General features: G+C 40.3%; 1 protein-coding gene across 4 annotated transcripts in view; it reads right to left on the reverse strand.

The window, feature by feature from the left end:
• CTNNA2 (catenin alpha 2) overlaps window positions 1-17402 on the reverse strand; it is a 542805-nt gene that overhangs the window by 374694 nt on the left and 150709 nt on the right. For all 4 annotated transcript variants that reach the window (XM_083756416.1, XM_083756414.1, XM_083756415.1 and 1 more), the window contains exon 7: window positions 8195-8398. In XM_083756416.1, the coding sequence (XP_083612542.1) occupies window positions 8195-8398 (204 nt within the window). The remainder of the gene's footprint in view (window positions 1-8194; window positions 8399-17402) is intronic.

Consider the following 17402-nt stretch of genomic DNA (forward strand, 5'->3'; position numbering starts at 1 on the left):
CTAGTGAAAGAGCTGTAAAACAATGTCATCCTTACACTGTGTGGCTGTAATCGTTTTACCATTTTGTTAAAACTGGTTGTGGTCCTCCAGGTTACTTTTTGGCATTGTCCGTTGGTGCAATGAGAAAAGCATGTATTACTATGAGATTCCAAAATATGCCCACAGTATGGTTTGAGGGGAGATACCTGTAAATTGCTGTTTAAAGCATCTGTACCCACACACAAAAAGGTACAATCTGCTGAGGCAGCAGCAGAGGAAGCTGCTCGGGTGCATGGGGCAGTGTGCCCAGTTGTGGGGCAAGGGTGAGGCGAGCCACCCATAGGGGCGTGGCACACCGTGGGGCCTCCGGAGTCTGCTTGCCTCCTCCCATTCAGCCGCCCTACAGCTGGGGGGAGGCAGTGGGCAGATTGTTTGGGCAGTGTGGACCCTGCACATGCCCAAGCCAGGAGAGAGGCATGGCTCAGGTGCACTGCAGACCCCACAGTGAGTGCCGCCCAACATTTAGTCACCCTCCTTAGTGGTGACACCCAGGGTGGCCTACACCCACCACACACCCCTTCCTCTGCCCCTGTGCTGAGGATCATCTACTTAAAAATGTATCAATCACTCACAGTCTTGTGATGGCCAATGATTTTCAGCTTATAAATCTGTTTCACTGACTGGCCTGTAGAGAGGGATTTGGAAGAAGAAAAGCTGATTGGCTTTCCCACAGTATTTGTACTGGGCTGAAATGTACATACAGAAGAAACAATGGCAACGAAGCAGGGTAAGATTATGCATGAACAAATTGTAACTCAGGATAAACTAGTAGTCAAAGAATCTTATGTTGTTACCTACATTATTAATATTTTAATCTAGTCCAGTTACTGCCTAAATCTAAGATCAATGTTGTATCAAACTTTTATCCTTCAATAATCTCCTTCCCCACACAATATTGTGATTGGTCAGTAAATTATCTGCTGCTGAAGTTATGGTCAGCTAAAGAAGGCTGGGACCTTGGTCTAGCTTAAGTGTATTATTCTGAGATTTGAAAAGTTCCAGTCCTGGAAATACACAGTTCTCAAAAAGCTGAGAACTGAAGCCCAAGATGGGCACCTTTAGGAACAACGGCTGTTGTTGTTGTTGCTGCTGCTGCTGCACCATGACCAAAACACAGAATGTCTCTCTGTTGAAAGAAATATGCTGCCTGTTCGAATATTAACTTAGAGAAAGCATCAGTCTATCCTCTGTGAATGGAAGATCTAGTTGAGCATTTCAACAGCATGCTAGAGGGAATGAGACCATTGAAGCAAAAAATTGCAACAAATTGTTCAGATGCCTTATTGGCAATCCTAGGGGTTCCACACTGCTACTCTGTTTTGACTTGTGCTTATTGGACGACTGCAACCTAGTATTCTGGACGTGAAAAATGAAGACATGCCAAGAGCAGGATAGTCAGAGTGCAAGCAATTCCCATTAAATAATAGAATCCAGAGATTGCTTGGAGGCTTCCGCCTGTACGAGTTTTTGAGCAGTCAGAGCAATGGCTTGTAAGCCCAAGATCTGATTACCTAGGAAAAGTGAAGCAAAACAAGTCTTGAACTACTTTTGTAGTTTGTGTTTGAAAAACTACTTTTGTAGTGTGTGTGTGTGTGTGTGTGTGTGTGTGTGTGTGTGTACTATCCACAATAGCTAGGGTTGCCATATTTCAGAAGGTAAGCTTTTCTTTGAAAAATTGGAAAAAAATGAGGTTTTAGAGCTATTTCCCCCCGAGAAATTGCCAAAATCACCACTTCCGATATGGGATGACATACATCCAGATTTTCCCTGAAATCTCAGGGATTTCTGCCCAGACACAGTTCCCCACAGTTCTTTCACATAGGCCGTTCCACAGTGTGGGTGCCACTACTGAGAAGGCCCTCTGCCTGGTTCCCTGTAACCTCACTTCTTGCAGGGAGGGAACCGCCAGAAGGCCCTCGGAGCTGGACCTCAGTGTCTGGACTGAACAATGGCAGCTGTTTCCATTCCTGGACAGGGGCAGCTTGACCACAGTAGTGCAGTCATAACTTCAAGACTGAATGACTGCCATGCACTCTATGTATGGATCTCCTTGTGCCTGGTCCAGAAACTGCAGTTAGTGCTGAATATCGCACTGTGATTGCTGATAGGACTGAGACCCTGTCTGCATGTAACAAATCTGATGTGTATTGGCCCCTGATTTGTTACTGGGCCAAGCTCAAGGTGTTACTATTAGTATACATAGTATATATATTGCCCTTAAAGGCTTGGGACTAGTTTAAGATGGTTTGCCCTATATATGCCCACTTGACCACTTCAATCTGTGAAACTGGCACTTTTACAACTTTCACTTTTTTTAACATTTGTTCCGCACCCACAAGGAATCAATTTTTTAATATGGTGACTCCTATACTCCAGAACATCCTACTCATTCACATTAAGCAGGTGTTTTTTTTAAAATGCATTCTTTTAGTGCTAACAAATTTCTGTTCAGGCAAGCCTAAACTGACATGCAAAGTTGTCTTTTAATATGCATTTGAAGTTTCTAATATTTAGATTTTTTTTACAAAACTTGTTTTTAACTCTGATTTTTATTGATGTAGTTTATTGTGTATTTTATACTTTTTATAATCTTTGCTAATCACTTACAGGTTTTATTTACAATTAAGCAGTAGACATTTTTTTGCTAAATAAATATAAATGAGTTTGATCACAAGCAATCAGGAGGCAAGGTTAATTCTTTCTGCAGCCAGGATATGAATGTCCTCAATGAACAGGGAGGACAAACTAGAAAGTGTGATCAATGGCTTTGAAACAATCCATTTCAGAATTTCAATTACCTCTTCAAACAAAATTTAGTTTGACACACTTCTTCTAAGGATTCAGTTGCTTTGACATTTGAGATGAAGATGAGATTTTATCACCAAATCCTTTTCTTCCAAGCAATAAAGTCTACTGTGTTAAGAAAATGGTGCTTGCAATTCACATCTTTGATCCAAACTCAGGGACAAAACTTCCTTGGACTTATCAAAACTAGCTGAGTTAATAATGTTCAGATTGCTAGCATGTACATTTAATAGCCTGCACTTTCTCAGTATTCCCTGAAAAGTCAGAAATACAAAACTGTGATCAATTGATATATAGCCCTTTCTAGGCTACCATAACTAAATTAGGCAATCCTGATGACTCAGCTACCACCAATCACTGATGTGTGAGTTGGAGACGGCTATGGATATTTTGCTGTCTCATGAATGTAATTTACTGCTCACTATCTCCCAGATTAACCTTGTACAGTTCCAAGTCACCATTTGAAGGAGTACAAAAATTATTCTCCTTTCCTTTCAAGCATGAGTCTCAGCCAGAGATGTTAAATATGGGCTTGGGTAGTATCTTGTGAGTTCATAGATTTTCATTTCCCTGCGACCTTTTTCATTATAGTTTCGTTCTGCTTTCTAGAACAGCTGCCTCTAAGTGTTCAATAAAATATTTCATCTTTCATTTACCGTCAAGCCTACTTGACATAGTCTTATTTTGGGGTCCATGAAAACTATTTATTGTACTTCATGGAGCAAAACCACCCAATGCTTTATGATTTCTTTATCTTAGAAATATAAGATCTTTCAAACAGAATCAGATGGATAGACCATCTTGTTGAAGTGGACTCTTCCTTGTCTGAATCCAACTTTCTCTCCTGCCCTGATGCTTCCTATCATAGAAAATCCGTATGGGACATTTCTGCTGTTTTTTCCCACTGTATAGGGATCTCTTTGGGTTTTCAATTTCAGTCTTTCTGGTTTGGTTATCATTCTCCACAGCCTTTAACTGCACTAAGTACAGCTTGTAATTATGCTAACTGCTTACAACAGCTGCCAGCTATCTTGTTCACTTTTTAAAACACATTGAGAATGATGTCACCCTATCCCAAAGATTCCTTGAGGCTAATGCTTGAACCAACCACTCGTTTAAACCAAGAAAATAAATAACCATTGATGTGCCATGTGATTGGATTGAACCAACTGACTTTAAATAATCCCAAATCTGTTTAGCCCCCTTTCGACATCACTTAGGGGTCTAACTCTCCATTCCACTGCTATGGGAGTTCTGCTAAGAACTTCTTTCTCTCTGGCAATTCACTGGGCAGATTAGCAGGTTTGGTCAGCTGACAGTATAACTGAGAAGAGCGCTCATGAATCATCTCAGAAAGTTTCCAGCAGGAGGTACTGAGAATGACAGGATAGCAGTTGCTAATTTAGACACTGAGTTGAAGATAACAGGTGTTTCTGCATAGCAGGATTTTACACTGCTAGCAATCCTAAAAATGGCTCCTTGGTTTAAAAAGACAGGTACAAATACTATCTTTCAATTCTTGGAATATAATCTGAAAGATATATACTGTAACAGGCATAGGCAAACTTGGCCCTCCAGATGTTTTGGAACTACAACTCACATCATCCCTGACCACTGGTCCTGTTAGCTAGGGATGATGGGAGTTGTAGTCCCAAAACATCTGGAGGGCTGAGTTTGCCTATGCCTGAAATATATTTTCATTCTCCTTCAGTGTTGGGCACATTTTAGAAACCTATGTGATTCAAAGAATCACAATGTATCTGTGATGGCAAAGTGGTGGAGGATTGGCCCCACTGTTTGTATAAATGTTCAGTCTACAAATATAGCACAAGCACAAGTGCTGACTGGGTCACATTTTTTGTTCATCCCACAGAATATTCTGTTTTCACTGGTGAGCAGAAATATTAATTCAACCACTATGGTTGTCTGTTCTACATTCTTTGTAGCAAAACTGAACCGAAAGGTTCTTGACCATAACATTTATTTGTTTATTTAATAAAATGTATATGTCGCTTACCTGAACAAAAGACCTCTAAGCGGTTTTTAAAAAGCAATCCAAAATATTGATTAAAAAGATTGACATGATTATATTGACAGTCAAGCACACCAGCCTTGTTAAATATCTGTGCCTCATGAAACAACATATTACAGAGCATTTCTAACTATTGGACATGGTTTACTGGTCTTCACAAATAAAAGGTCCAGCTGTGCGAACTACAACTTCTCATGACAGACCAAAGGGCCAGTTGTTCTGTGGCTCATCGTTGCTAGTTCAACTCAGTGTGAATAATATCACAACTGTGGGGCAAAACCCACAGCCCCCCTCCAAATCACTTTACATCTTTAAAGCACAGTTTTAATATGGCTATAGAACATGTACAAGTAGATATATACAGGGGGGGAAATCAGCTTTAAGAATTTCTCCAAGCGCAGCTTCAGAAAATAAAAGCAAAGTTTCATAAGAAGGGGTAAATGTCTTCTGCTATCACAAAGAAGTTTTCACATTTTTTTTAAAAAAACAGGCACTGCTAGTAAGGGAAGACAACCATCCATCAGCCATGAACCATCTAAAGGAAAGACCTTTTAGAGCTTCCACGAAAAAGCAGTAATTCCATAAGACAAGACTTTATATTCAGCAATGCCAAAGCAGTATATTTCACATCATCATAATCACCTGTTCTTTAACTCTCTCACTTTATAGCTCTCACCTCGAGATAAACCTGCATCCACCTTTTATTGTCAATTGTACTCAAACATCTTAACTGTCACCTGATAAAATACAGCAAGCCATTTCTATCTGGGTAGGAGAGATTCTTTGAAGTCAGTGCCATTTGACTGAATGGTAAAAGTGATCTGATGCATTAAAACAAAGTTGCCTTTGCTACCCATAAAATAAAGCAATGGGGATTTTGTTTTTATGCTGCACATTTATGGATTTTCTTAAGAGGGATACAATAAATAACTCAATATTTCTTGAACCTTTACATCTCAAAGGAGGTAGGGTGAAGAATAGATAATGCTCAATTTGCGGTGCGCTTTATTACTGCTGGACTAAACAATTCATTTTGATAAGCACAGTCCACAACTGAAAAGCATAGGTTCTCATCTACACCAACACCCTAGTTTAGGACATGAAATGGCACAATGCCGGTACATGAAATTGTCAAGAAAAAATGGCTTTGGAACATTGATAGATGCCTATGCAGCCTTCTGAAAAGATACTCTATAGTATTATCCATGATTTACTTAAAGTATAAAATGCTCTGTTATTCAGAAATATACAACTCTTGACAACAAACAAAGAAGTTATTCCTCAACATACCAAATGCTAAGTGACTGGTGGTGGTTTTTTATGTTGTACATTTCAGAAACGGAAATAGTAGAGCAAAGCATTTGCCAAACAGCCATTAATGGTTCAAATCCAGAAATATCTTGCTGTGATGTACCATTTAACGGAAAGACTACCCCAATATTGAAAAGTGCAACATTCCCTGAATAATATAAAGTATTGTATATTTTGCTAGGAAAGATTGTGGTTCATATGCCTGGAAATTCAAATCACTGTATTTAATAGATTTCAAATATTTCACTGAGTGCACTTGCCATAATGATAGAGATTACTCAGCACCTCCAGGGAACTCACGCAAGTCACACTCATTTAATAGCTCCAATTACACTGTTAGCAAACAGCTATCCTTCCTTTACAGTTTCACTTCCTCCCACACACATTCCCACATTTGTCATAACAGTTAATAATGGAGGAAATTATGCTTCTAACTAATAAATGGAACTGGTGTGTGTGTGTGTGTGTGTGTGTGTGTGTAAGAAACATAAGGTAACTGTTTAATGCTCCACCTGACTTGCACATTTTCCTGCTGAGTACATATCTAGCAGAATTTATCCATTTTGTGGCAGAATTTGAGCTTTTTAGAAATATAAAAAGTGCAAGTTCAAAAGCATTTGCAGATATTTTGTCAGAAGTGTGTGTTGTCAGGAGAATATACCCAGTCCCCTTTCATGAGATGATAAAATGTTAGAAAACAAATGTATTGCTATGGTAAATTTGTTTCTTAAACTTATTTTTAAAAATGCAAAAAGACGGTGAGCATCCAAAACAAAGGAGATAACTTAAGATGCTTATGAAATGTGGGTTTTATTCTTTAGAAACAGCTGAACATGTTTTGGCCTGCTGTGACTAAAGGTGTTCCTTAGGGGCTGTCTAAAAGATAATACATCATACCTAAGCAGGTGCTTTGTGATGGTAATTTCAGTCATCTGTTAATGTGGATAAGTAAAACAATTAACAGAGATCTGTGCAGGCTCCCCCCCCCCCCCATTTTGAGTATGCATAGGCCCATAGGCAATTTGTATATAATCAATTCAATTTGTTTGCTGAATAATTACCTAATGCATTGTCTTCTCTGCAGCCACAGAAGAAGGTATTTAATAGCAGGCCAAAACATAGGCTATTTTAAAAGAAAAAGAAAAGAAAATCCTTCTTAAGCTCTTAACAGACTCTTATTCTGAGGTTCTCAGAGCTTTATACATGATTTGCATTTTAGGAAAACATTATTTAAGAAACAGATAAAAGTTCGTGGAAGCTTTAAAGAGGGTTCCAGAATTTTCTTTAGTGTGTAGGAGTGGGACCCTAGGCTTGACTGGCGTCAGCTGGAGGTCCAAATAAAGGGAGGAAGTTGCAGGCTGCAATTTCTGCACGAGGAAAGCACACACGCGCGCGCACACACACACACACACTATCAGCACAAACACTGACAACAAGGTTGGAAGTAAGACAATGTGTGCTGCTGATACTGTGAGTTTTGCTGTGTCAGAATTGTTAATGACTGGACTGAGATTATACCGTGCTGGAGAGATAAAGAAGGAATGTAAATAGTTTATATATAATAGTAACAGAAATGCTTGTGCAACCATTCAAGCAATAAAGAAGCTCTTGACTGTGAATTTGAGTATGACTCCTGTTCTTGTCCTCTGCCTCTGGGGAAAACTCTACTACAAACAATAAGAAGTGGCTTTACCGAAGTGCCACCACACATGCAGAGTAGCGCAGCGGAAGTGTGTTGGAGGTAACCTCTAATATTGCAGTAATGCAAGCATTATTCTGGGTCGAACCACCACAGATGAACCTTGGGTGCCTTTACATCATTCCTCGAAGGATGGTCTCGCAAGACTTTAAAATGCAGAATTCTTTCCGTTACTTAAACTGACTGCCTTGGTTGCGAGTGGTCAGGACTCTTAGGATCTAGCACAGCATATACACTTTTAACCATGTCTATGGAACCATTTAACAATCAGAGAGGAACAAGAAATCAAAAAGCAGAATGTCACTTACATTATTCATGTATTCACTAAGCAAGTCCTGGAGGGCTTGTCGTACAGCATTGCACTCAGCTACAATTCTCTCCCGACGGTCATCACGAGTACAGGAGGAGTCTGCCATGAGCGCTGCACCGCTGATAATGCTCTCCAACCTCTCTTCAAGAGATGGTCGAAATCGGGCTTCACTGAACGTCATGGGGTCTAAAATGATCTTGTTCTGAAAATAAAAAAAAAACCATCAGCAATTAATTGAGGAACTCATGCCAAAACAGCTGGTCCTGAAAGGATGTATATAACTGTTTCAAATTTCAAAATTAAAGTTCAACATATATCTGGTGAAGGAAAGCATTGCAAATGCTTAAAGCATAAAAATGTAACCTTCAAAGGAAAACAAGTGATTAGAAGTGTATTTTCCCGTAAATCGTCCTTTTTGAAATGTAGCAAACATTGGCTGCATCTGCATTTGGTAAGTCAGGATATGCATATGCAGGCAGGTCAAACATATATACCAACCCTTTGCGGCTGCTTTGTTCCTCTTTGCTGAAACACGAAAACAAGGCAGGGTTCATTCCTTAAGCACTGTTTCCCGTTACATGCCAATCAGGAAACAATGGTTAATTGCTTCAAAATAAGCCACAATATAATGACATAGTTTGAAGTTGCCTTCACATTGTGGTTTGTTTGGAACACATTTGGCATCGTTTTGGGGTTTGCACATAAGAGGAAGCCATGGTTAAATACTAAATCCTGACTTGTTGCCACTTCATTGAAGCAGGGAGCAAAGCAGCAGAGATGCTGCCTGGCTGCAGTTGTGCACCAAAAATAGGTTTGTGACATAGGATTCCTGACAATATTGCATGCAAATGATGCCACTCTTAAGTTATGTGACAGTAACAGATCACATTACATTCACATCCCCACCCACACTACTGATCAGATATGAAACTTTGCCTTCGTTCTTCAGGTCCTTTTTATGTTCTGTCCTTTATTCAATCTGTCAACAAATCACTTTTGTCTACACAAAATTGCAAATGTCCACCTTTTCCTCTCAGATCTCCCAGTTCAGTGTCAAGAAAAAGAAAGAAAGAAAGAAAGAAAGAAAGAAAGAAAGAAAGAAAGAAAGAAAGAAAGAAAGTTTCGTGCTATGGTAATCTCCTGATTACTGCAACCTTCATTGGAGGTTTTCAAGCAGAAGTTGGATGGTCATCTGTCATGGATGCTTTAGTTGACTTCCCTGCATTGCAGAGGGTTGAACAAGATGACCCTTAGGGTCCCTTCCAACTCTATAATTCTATCCTTCTCTGTTCTTGCATCTCAAAACCCCACTGTAAAAACAATTCACATTTCCAGTATTTCATGCCACCCCTCTTCCTATCCTTAGACTGTTTTCCTTGCCTATAAAGTGACATGAAGCAGTCACTGTCCCACGTGATCTTTCTACCCTTATTTCCTCCAATGTACCAACCCCATGACCTTTGCACCTCCCATGCAGACAAAGGTAAGGCAACTGCAGGGAGCAATTACTCAGATTCTGGAGAAGGAGAAGGAGGTGAATTGAAAATTTCCATTCAAACCATCTAGCTAAGCAGAGATTGGATTAACCTGAACGATTTTGAGCCGGGGAAAAAAAAATGCTCACAAAAGCAGATTACTGAATTGAATGGTTCTTACAAATAAGATTATACCCTGAGCGGTGAGCTCCTAATCACACTTGTTCTTCCATTTTTGGAGTGTAAAGCCACAAAGTGATCCATTTTACACCAATTCAAAGCTATATTTATTTTGGTGGATAAAATTTCCTTGATTTTCTCGTATTACTACGTTAAGGACATTTTATCACCACACTAATGCTTTCTGAAGCCACCTGCAATTTGATTTCCAGTGCAGGCAGCAAGACTGAATCACAGGTGGCACATCCCTTCCCCCCTTTGAAGAATCCTTTATCCCAATGATAAGGGGCTTTAGGTCACCCTTGGGTTGTTTTCTAACTCATAGTAGTCTCTTTATGGTTCAAGATGGCAGCTGCAAAAAATAGTGTCATTTTGTGCTCCTGTCTTGCGGCACTTTACCCACACTGCCAGCTGCTGAATAAAACAGGCTGCAAGAGAACTGGCATAAGAGAAATCTGTCTGCGGAAGCAGAAAGTTGCCTTCTTCTCTGCAGCCAGGGCACAAACATTAAGCGAAAGGCACTTCAAAAAAAGGAGGAAATCAAACCAAGTAGGAAGACCAAGAAAGCCACGAAACAGAACAGGCTGGCAAAATCCCCTACATTAATATAAATATTTAACTATTGTGCTACGAAGAGATAGACTAATAAGACTGCATAATGGCTTCCCCTGATAACAAAGGACGAGTCCCTCCCCACCTTGGCACTGCCTACACAGAATTTGGAAAGCAACGTAAAAGGGAAATTAGTGCACGCCCAGAACTCCTAGTCAATTAGAAGAATAAAAATGCACATGGATTTTTTTTATTTATTTTTTTTGCACCCAATGAGCCCTATTTAGTCGTTCAAAATCATATAGTATGAAAGGGGTAGAGGGGAAATGGTTTTTTTATTTGCAGTTCTGTTCCATGACATGCTAAGCTGAAGTTCTGACTAGAGCTGACCACGTTCGTTCTCTCTCTCCCTTTCTCCTTCTTTCCCTCTGGCACACACACTTCAATAAAAAGTATTTCCCTGTTAGACAATTTGAATTGATTGTGATAAAATGAGCTATAAATGAAACTCCAGAATTCAAGTTTGACCCATGTGAGAATCATTTCTAACACTTTACAAAAAAAAAAAAAGCCTTGTTTCAATACTTACATTTTTAACAGGAAAAACAAGTTTTGATACAAACATAAATAAATAAATGAAGGTCTTACTTTTGGTAACTCAAAGGTTCTAAAAATGGCAGCCTTAAACTTCCCATAGCTACTGACAATCAGTTAGTGAATGACTAATGTAAAGTGTTCCAGTTCATTTACATTTGTAATTAATCAAAATCATTGAAGTCATAAATCAAAGCTTGACAACGTAATTCAGATTATGATTAATTGTCCTGAGGTTCCTAGCTGCCAACGACAAAGTAATAGAAAATGTGTCTGTAGTGGGATGGTCAACACATGATTTTACACACTTTTGTAAAAGTGGAGACACTTTTATAAAAGTAGTCAGGGCAATATATACTGAACAGTCAGTCAAATTTATAGTAAATAATGTCCTGATTGAGAATTGCAAAATAACTAAAGGAACAAGACAAGACTGCCCATTGTTGTTTATATTAGTTTTAGAAGTATTGGCACAAATAAGAAGATGTAACCAAGAAATTAAAGGTATAAGAGTGAGACAGAGACAATATAAACTAAAAGCATTCACAGACAACATGGTGATATCTCTAGAAGAACCAATACAGTGGTACCTTGGTTTACAACCAGAATCCGTTTCGGAGGTCCGTTCATAAACCAAAACAGGTTGTAACCCAAGGTGCGCTTTCACCAATGGGGCCTCCTGAAAAAATTTGTTCATAATCCAAAAAGAAATGGGTTGTAAGCCAAAAAAAAGTTCACAAACCGGGACACACACTTCCGGGTTTGATGGTGTTTGTAATCCAAAATGTATGCAAACCAGTCTGTTTGCAAACCAAGGTACCACTGTAGTGTCAATTCTGAAAGTATTATAAGAGATAGAAAGGGGGGGAGTGTAGCAGGTCTTAAGATTACCGTATTTTTCGCCCAATAGGACGCACTTTTCCTCCTCCAAAAATGAAGGGGAAATCTGTGTGTGTCCTATGGGGCGAATACAGGCTTTCGCTGAAGCTTGGAGAGCAAGAGGGGTCGGTGCGCAGGGCTCCCTAGGCTGCGGATAGCAGCCTGCTGCACGGAGCGCGCTGAAGCAGAGCGCCCCGCGCTTCGGGCAGACATTGGCCAGCCCCACAAGCTCGAGGGACAGTGGGGAGGCGCAACGCCGCCATCCCACTGTTCCCCGACCTGTTTTGGTTTCCCCGACCTGGTTTTTTTTGGGGGGGGGAATTCCTTTATTTCCCCCCAAAAAAACTAGGTGCGTCCTATGGGACGGAGCATCCTATGGGGCGAAAAATATGGTAATAAAGACAAAACCAAACTCTTGGTTAAAAAAAATGAATGATGAGAGCAAAAATAAATTACAAGATGTGTCAGGACAAAGATTGAAAGGAAGGTCAAGTATCTAGATCAGTGGTGGTGAACCTTTAGAGTGCCCGAACTGCAATGGAAAACCCACTTATTTATCACAAAGTGCCAACACCCCAATTTACCGTATAACACACTCCCTATTTGCGGGGACTACTAATTAAGATAATGTGGGGAGGATTGCCCTGAGTTGTTGAGCTTTTTTTGGGGTGCCAATGCCTAGCTGGCCTGGATCTCACATACACTCCACTATGCACGCGCATAGTGAGTGGCTGACAGGCAGGCATTTTAAGAAAGGGACTTATGAACTCCGGCGCCCTCCTCCATACCTCCACTTTGAACACATGGACTCGCACACTCCCTTCCTCCCTCTCACATGCACACATACCGAGCCACCCTATCACACCCCCTCAAGTTCCGAGCGGTGCAAAATCTCAACTGCCCGTCCTTGTCAGGCTGCCAAGAGGGCTGGAAGGTTAGGCTTCTTTCGGCCATGGCCGCTTCTCTTCCAGACAGTGCCCCCTCCACACACACACACACTTGCAGTGTGCACGGGCACAAGTGCTCCTCCAGCAGCCTCCTACAGCTCCATTTCAAGATAGCACAGGGGCTGGGATCGCCATTTCACTCAGTGCTGGGCAACAGCACACGTGCCCACAGAGAGGGCTCTGAGTGCTGCCTTTAGCATGCATGCCATAGGATCGCTACCACTGATCTAGGTGTATGGCTAAGAGTAAATAATACAAATCTGTATAAAGATAATTATTTAAAAACTTGGGAAGACATTAAAAGAAATTTGCAAATTTGGAACAGAAGAAAACTTTCACTGTTAGGTAGAATGTCGACTATAAAAATGAATATATAACCAAGAATGTTATTTTTGTTTCAATCAATTTCAGTGATCAGCAAGACAGATTGTTTCAATGTATGGCAAAAAGATATTGCTAAATATATCTGGTGGCAAGGAATAAACTGAGAATAAAATATCAAATATTGATAGATGCAAAAGAGAGAGGAGGTTTCTCCCGTCCGGATATGAAATTATATTATGAAGCAACTTGTCTTTCTTGGCTGAAGGATGGATGACATTGAATAATCCACATATCTTAGATTTAGAAGGTCATGATAATATTTTTGGTTGGCACGCCTATTTGCGGTATGAAAAAGTGAAAGTACATAAAGGATTTACAGATCCCATAATTAGGAAAAAACTGCATAAAGTATGGGATAAATACAAAAATTTATTGGAGACAAAACACAACTTTGCACATAAGAGGAATTATAGGGGTAAAACTACCTAAACAGTATAGAAATTTATTCATGCATGCAAATACAGCGGCAAGAATGCTATTTGTCCAAAAGTGGAAAGAAGGCATTCCGATGAAAGAAGACTAGAGACAAAAGGTATGGAACATGCAGAAATGGCGAAACTTACCAGAAATAAGAAATCAAGATAACAAACTTTTTATAAAAGAATGGAAATGTATTGAATATATACAAACAAACTGTAAACAGATAAGGACATTGGCAGGATTATTGTAATAACCTGCAGTTTCATAGGAGCATATATCTAAAGTAGATGGATAAAAGAATAAGTTAAGTTATAATACGCAGGAAATGTAAAAAAATAAAAATAAAAAATACTAAAGAACCGCAGAAAGAGGAGGAAGGAAGTCGAGTTTTGAAATGTTAGAATGATTATAAAACTATTTAAATGTATATAATTGGAAAACATAAATTAATTTTTTAAAACAAAACAACATTATTTTATTTCCATGATCAAAGATAAATGAGTGTTCTATTTCCCCTCAGGGTTCAACCATGAGATCCCACAGCAGCTGAGTTTTTAAGTGGCTCAAAGTCCTAATTCAGGTACCAATTATAAAATTTTGCGGGGTCTTTCCAAAACTGTCTTTACTGGATGCCAGGGCAAACAGATGCCAACAACAGATGCAAAGTAACACATCAGAATTTGTCTCCGAGGACCTTGATGGGAACTCACAGCCATGAGCTGCTCCCCACCTCAGATTCCAGATGGACACACATGCATCTAAAAGGAACGTAGGGTATGGAAACATTACACACATGCGGAGGAAGAGGAGTCAACTAAAACCTGCTTAAATATGCAGCATCCACAATTTGTGGAAGAGGGGTTATTTGTTGGTTTTTGTCCTTATGTATTTTGTGTTATTTTGTACTTTTATGAACTGATCTTGAAATGAAGGGTGGTGTATGTATTTAATATAAATATATAAGAATACAGTGGTACCTTGGTTCTCAAACTTAATCTATTCCGGAAGTCCGTTCCAAAACCAACGCGCGCTTTCCCATAGAAAGTACTGCAAAACGGATTAATCCGTTCCAGACTTTTAAAAACAACCCCTTAAACAGCAATTTAACATAAATTTTACTCTCTAGCGAGACCATTGATCCATAAAATAAAAGCAATAAACAATGTACTGCAGTCACACAATCAATCAGTAGCTGAACTGGGATCCACACAGTCACACACAAAAAAAAAGAGCAGCAAAAACGCAAAATAAATAGTAAAAAACAGACCTCAGTGTAACACTCAGAATGGAAGTGTGGCACTCAAATTGGAAGCGTAACACTCAAAACGGAGCATGTCCGGCTTCCAAAAAACATTTGCAAACCGGAACACTTACTTCCAGGTTTGCAGTGTTTGGGTTCCAAGTTGTTTGCATACCAAGGCGTTTGAAAACCAGGGTACCACTGTAGTGACTCTCAGACTGCTCAGACTGAGCAGCTTCCAAATGTTATCCTGTCTGTGTGGAAGCACAAGAAGGTCAAATAGTAATGGCATCTTTAGTACTTAGTAGAGCAGCCTTTTGCTGCTATGGCCTGCTGCAAACCGGATGCATAGCCAGACAGCACTAGAGATTTTCTATGGTGTTCAAGTCAGGTGACCGATAGCCACTGTAGAACCTTCCAGGACTACTTCTGCAAACAAGCCTTAGTGGAATTGGAGGTATCCTTGGCATGACGTTTCCTCCCAGGACTTCCTGATACTTCAATGAATCCATCCTGCCTTCCGCACACTGCAAGTTTCCAGTGCCAGAGGGTGCAAAGCAGCCCCAGAGCATCATTGAGCCACCACCATGCTTCACTGTAGGCAAAGTGTTCTTTTCAGTGTATGCTGCATTCTGCCATTTTGACCATTTTGACCAAAATGGTCAAAGGCCTGGAAACGATGCCTTATGAGGAACGGCTAAGGGAGCTGGGCATGTTTAGCCTGGAGAAGAGGAGGTTAAGGGGTGATATGATAGCCATGTTCAAATATATAAAAGGATGTCACATAGAGGAGGGAGAAAGGTTGTTTTCTGCTGCTCCAGAGAAGCGGACACGGAGCAATGGATCCAAACTACAAGAAAGAAGATTCCACCTAAACATTAGGAAGAACTTCCTGACAGTAAGAGCTGTTCGACAGTGGAATTTGCTGCCGAGGAGTGTGGTGGAGTCTCCTTCTTTGGAGGTCTTTAAGCAGAGGCTTGACAACCATAAGTCAGGAGTGCTCTGATGGTGTTTCCTGCTTGGCAGGGGGTTGGACTCGATGGCCCTTGTGGTCTCTTCCAACTCTATGATTCTATGATTCTATGCTTCCTTCAGACATAGCGCTGATCCATGGGGTCGAAAAGCTCCCATTTGGTTTCATCGCTCCACGGAACAGAATCTCAAAACTTCTGTGGCTTATTTATATGATTTTGAGCATACTGGAGCTGACTTTTATTGTGCTTGTGGGTCAGTAGTGGTGCACGTCTTGGAGTTCTGGCATGGAAACCTTCTGCGTTTAGTGTGCTTTACTGTGCTCACTGAAATCTCAGTGCCTGCTGCCACCAAGTCTTGCTGTAACTCCTTTGAAGTCACTCAAGGGTTTTCCCCATCTGCTTGCTGCCGCAGGTAGCTTGCTTTTTCTGCCATGTCCAGGCAGTGTAGCCGCTGTTCCTTTCACTTGGAACTTGCGAACTATGCTTCCAACGGTGTCTCTGGGAACACTCAGTGCCTTCACTATTTTCTTGTCTTCTGCTCCTTGTTTGTGAAGGGTGATAATCTCTTCTTTTACCTTCTTGGATCATTCTCTTGATTATCCTTACAGTCATACCTCAGGTTACAGCCGCTTCAGGTTGCATTTTTTCAGGTTGCGGACCGCCAAAACCCGGAAGTACTGGAACAGGTTACTTCCGGAGTTTGGCGGTCGTGCATGCGCATAAGTGCTAAACCGTGCTTTGTGCATGCGCAGAAGACCAAATCGCAACCTGTGCGTGTGCAGCCACGGGTTGCGAACGCTGTGGGTTGCAAATGTGCATCCCGCACGGATCACGTTCGCAACTCGAGCGTCCACTGTATTTCTAACATGCAGTCAAATTTGACATTCAGCAAACCCCTAGCCAGTTCAGGTATTTCATGTGTTCCTGCTCAAGCACAACTCGTGCAACTAAAGAAGCCCTTGATTAGTTGCATATGGTGGGCTTGAGACAACACCTGTTGTATTTCTGCTGTTGTGAAGGATTCTAATGTTTAATAGGTTATTGTATTTTAGTGTTTTGTTGGAAGCTGCCCAGGGTGGCTGGGGAAACTGAGACAGATGGGCAGGGTATAAATAATAAATTATTATTATTATTATTATTATTATTATTATTATTATTATTCTATTCAGAGGGTTGAATAATAATAAGACTGGGAAAACCTGCATAGGCTGCAATTCAGCTGAATTTGGGGAGACCACTTGAAGCATTGTTGTGCTGAGCTATTTCCATTGTTTTTGTTGATTTGTTCATTGCAAACAGCTGAAAGTCTATAAATTTAGATAATAAGCCTGACTTGCAATGGGGGGGTGTTGAATAATTTTGATTACAACTGTATGTAAAGCCTTGCAATTTCAGCTTTCTTGGATTTCCAGTTTTACTTTAATTACCAAAAGCATTCAACAGGCCATGCCTTGATTAACTTTGGTCCGTAGTTAACTTTACTGAAATGTTTTGCTGCCAGCAGGGTGTTGTTTGTTTGTTTTAACCCATGCTGTTTTACAGGGTCTGTTCTCTGGGTATT

The sequence above is a fragment of the Podarcis gaigeae genome, assembly GCF_964106915.1.
Source record: "Podarcis gaigeae genome assembly, chromosome: 9".
Lineage (NCBI taxonomy): Eukaryota > Metazoa > Chordata > Lepidosauria > Squamata > Lacertidae > Podarcis > Podarcis gaigeae.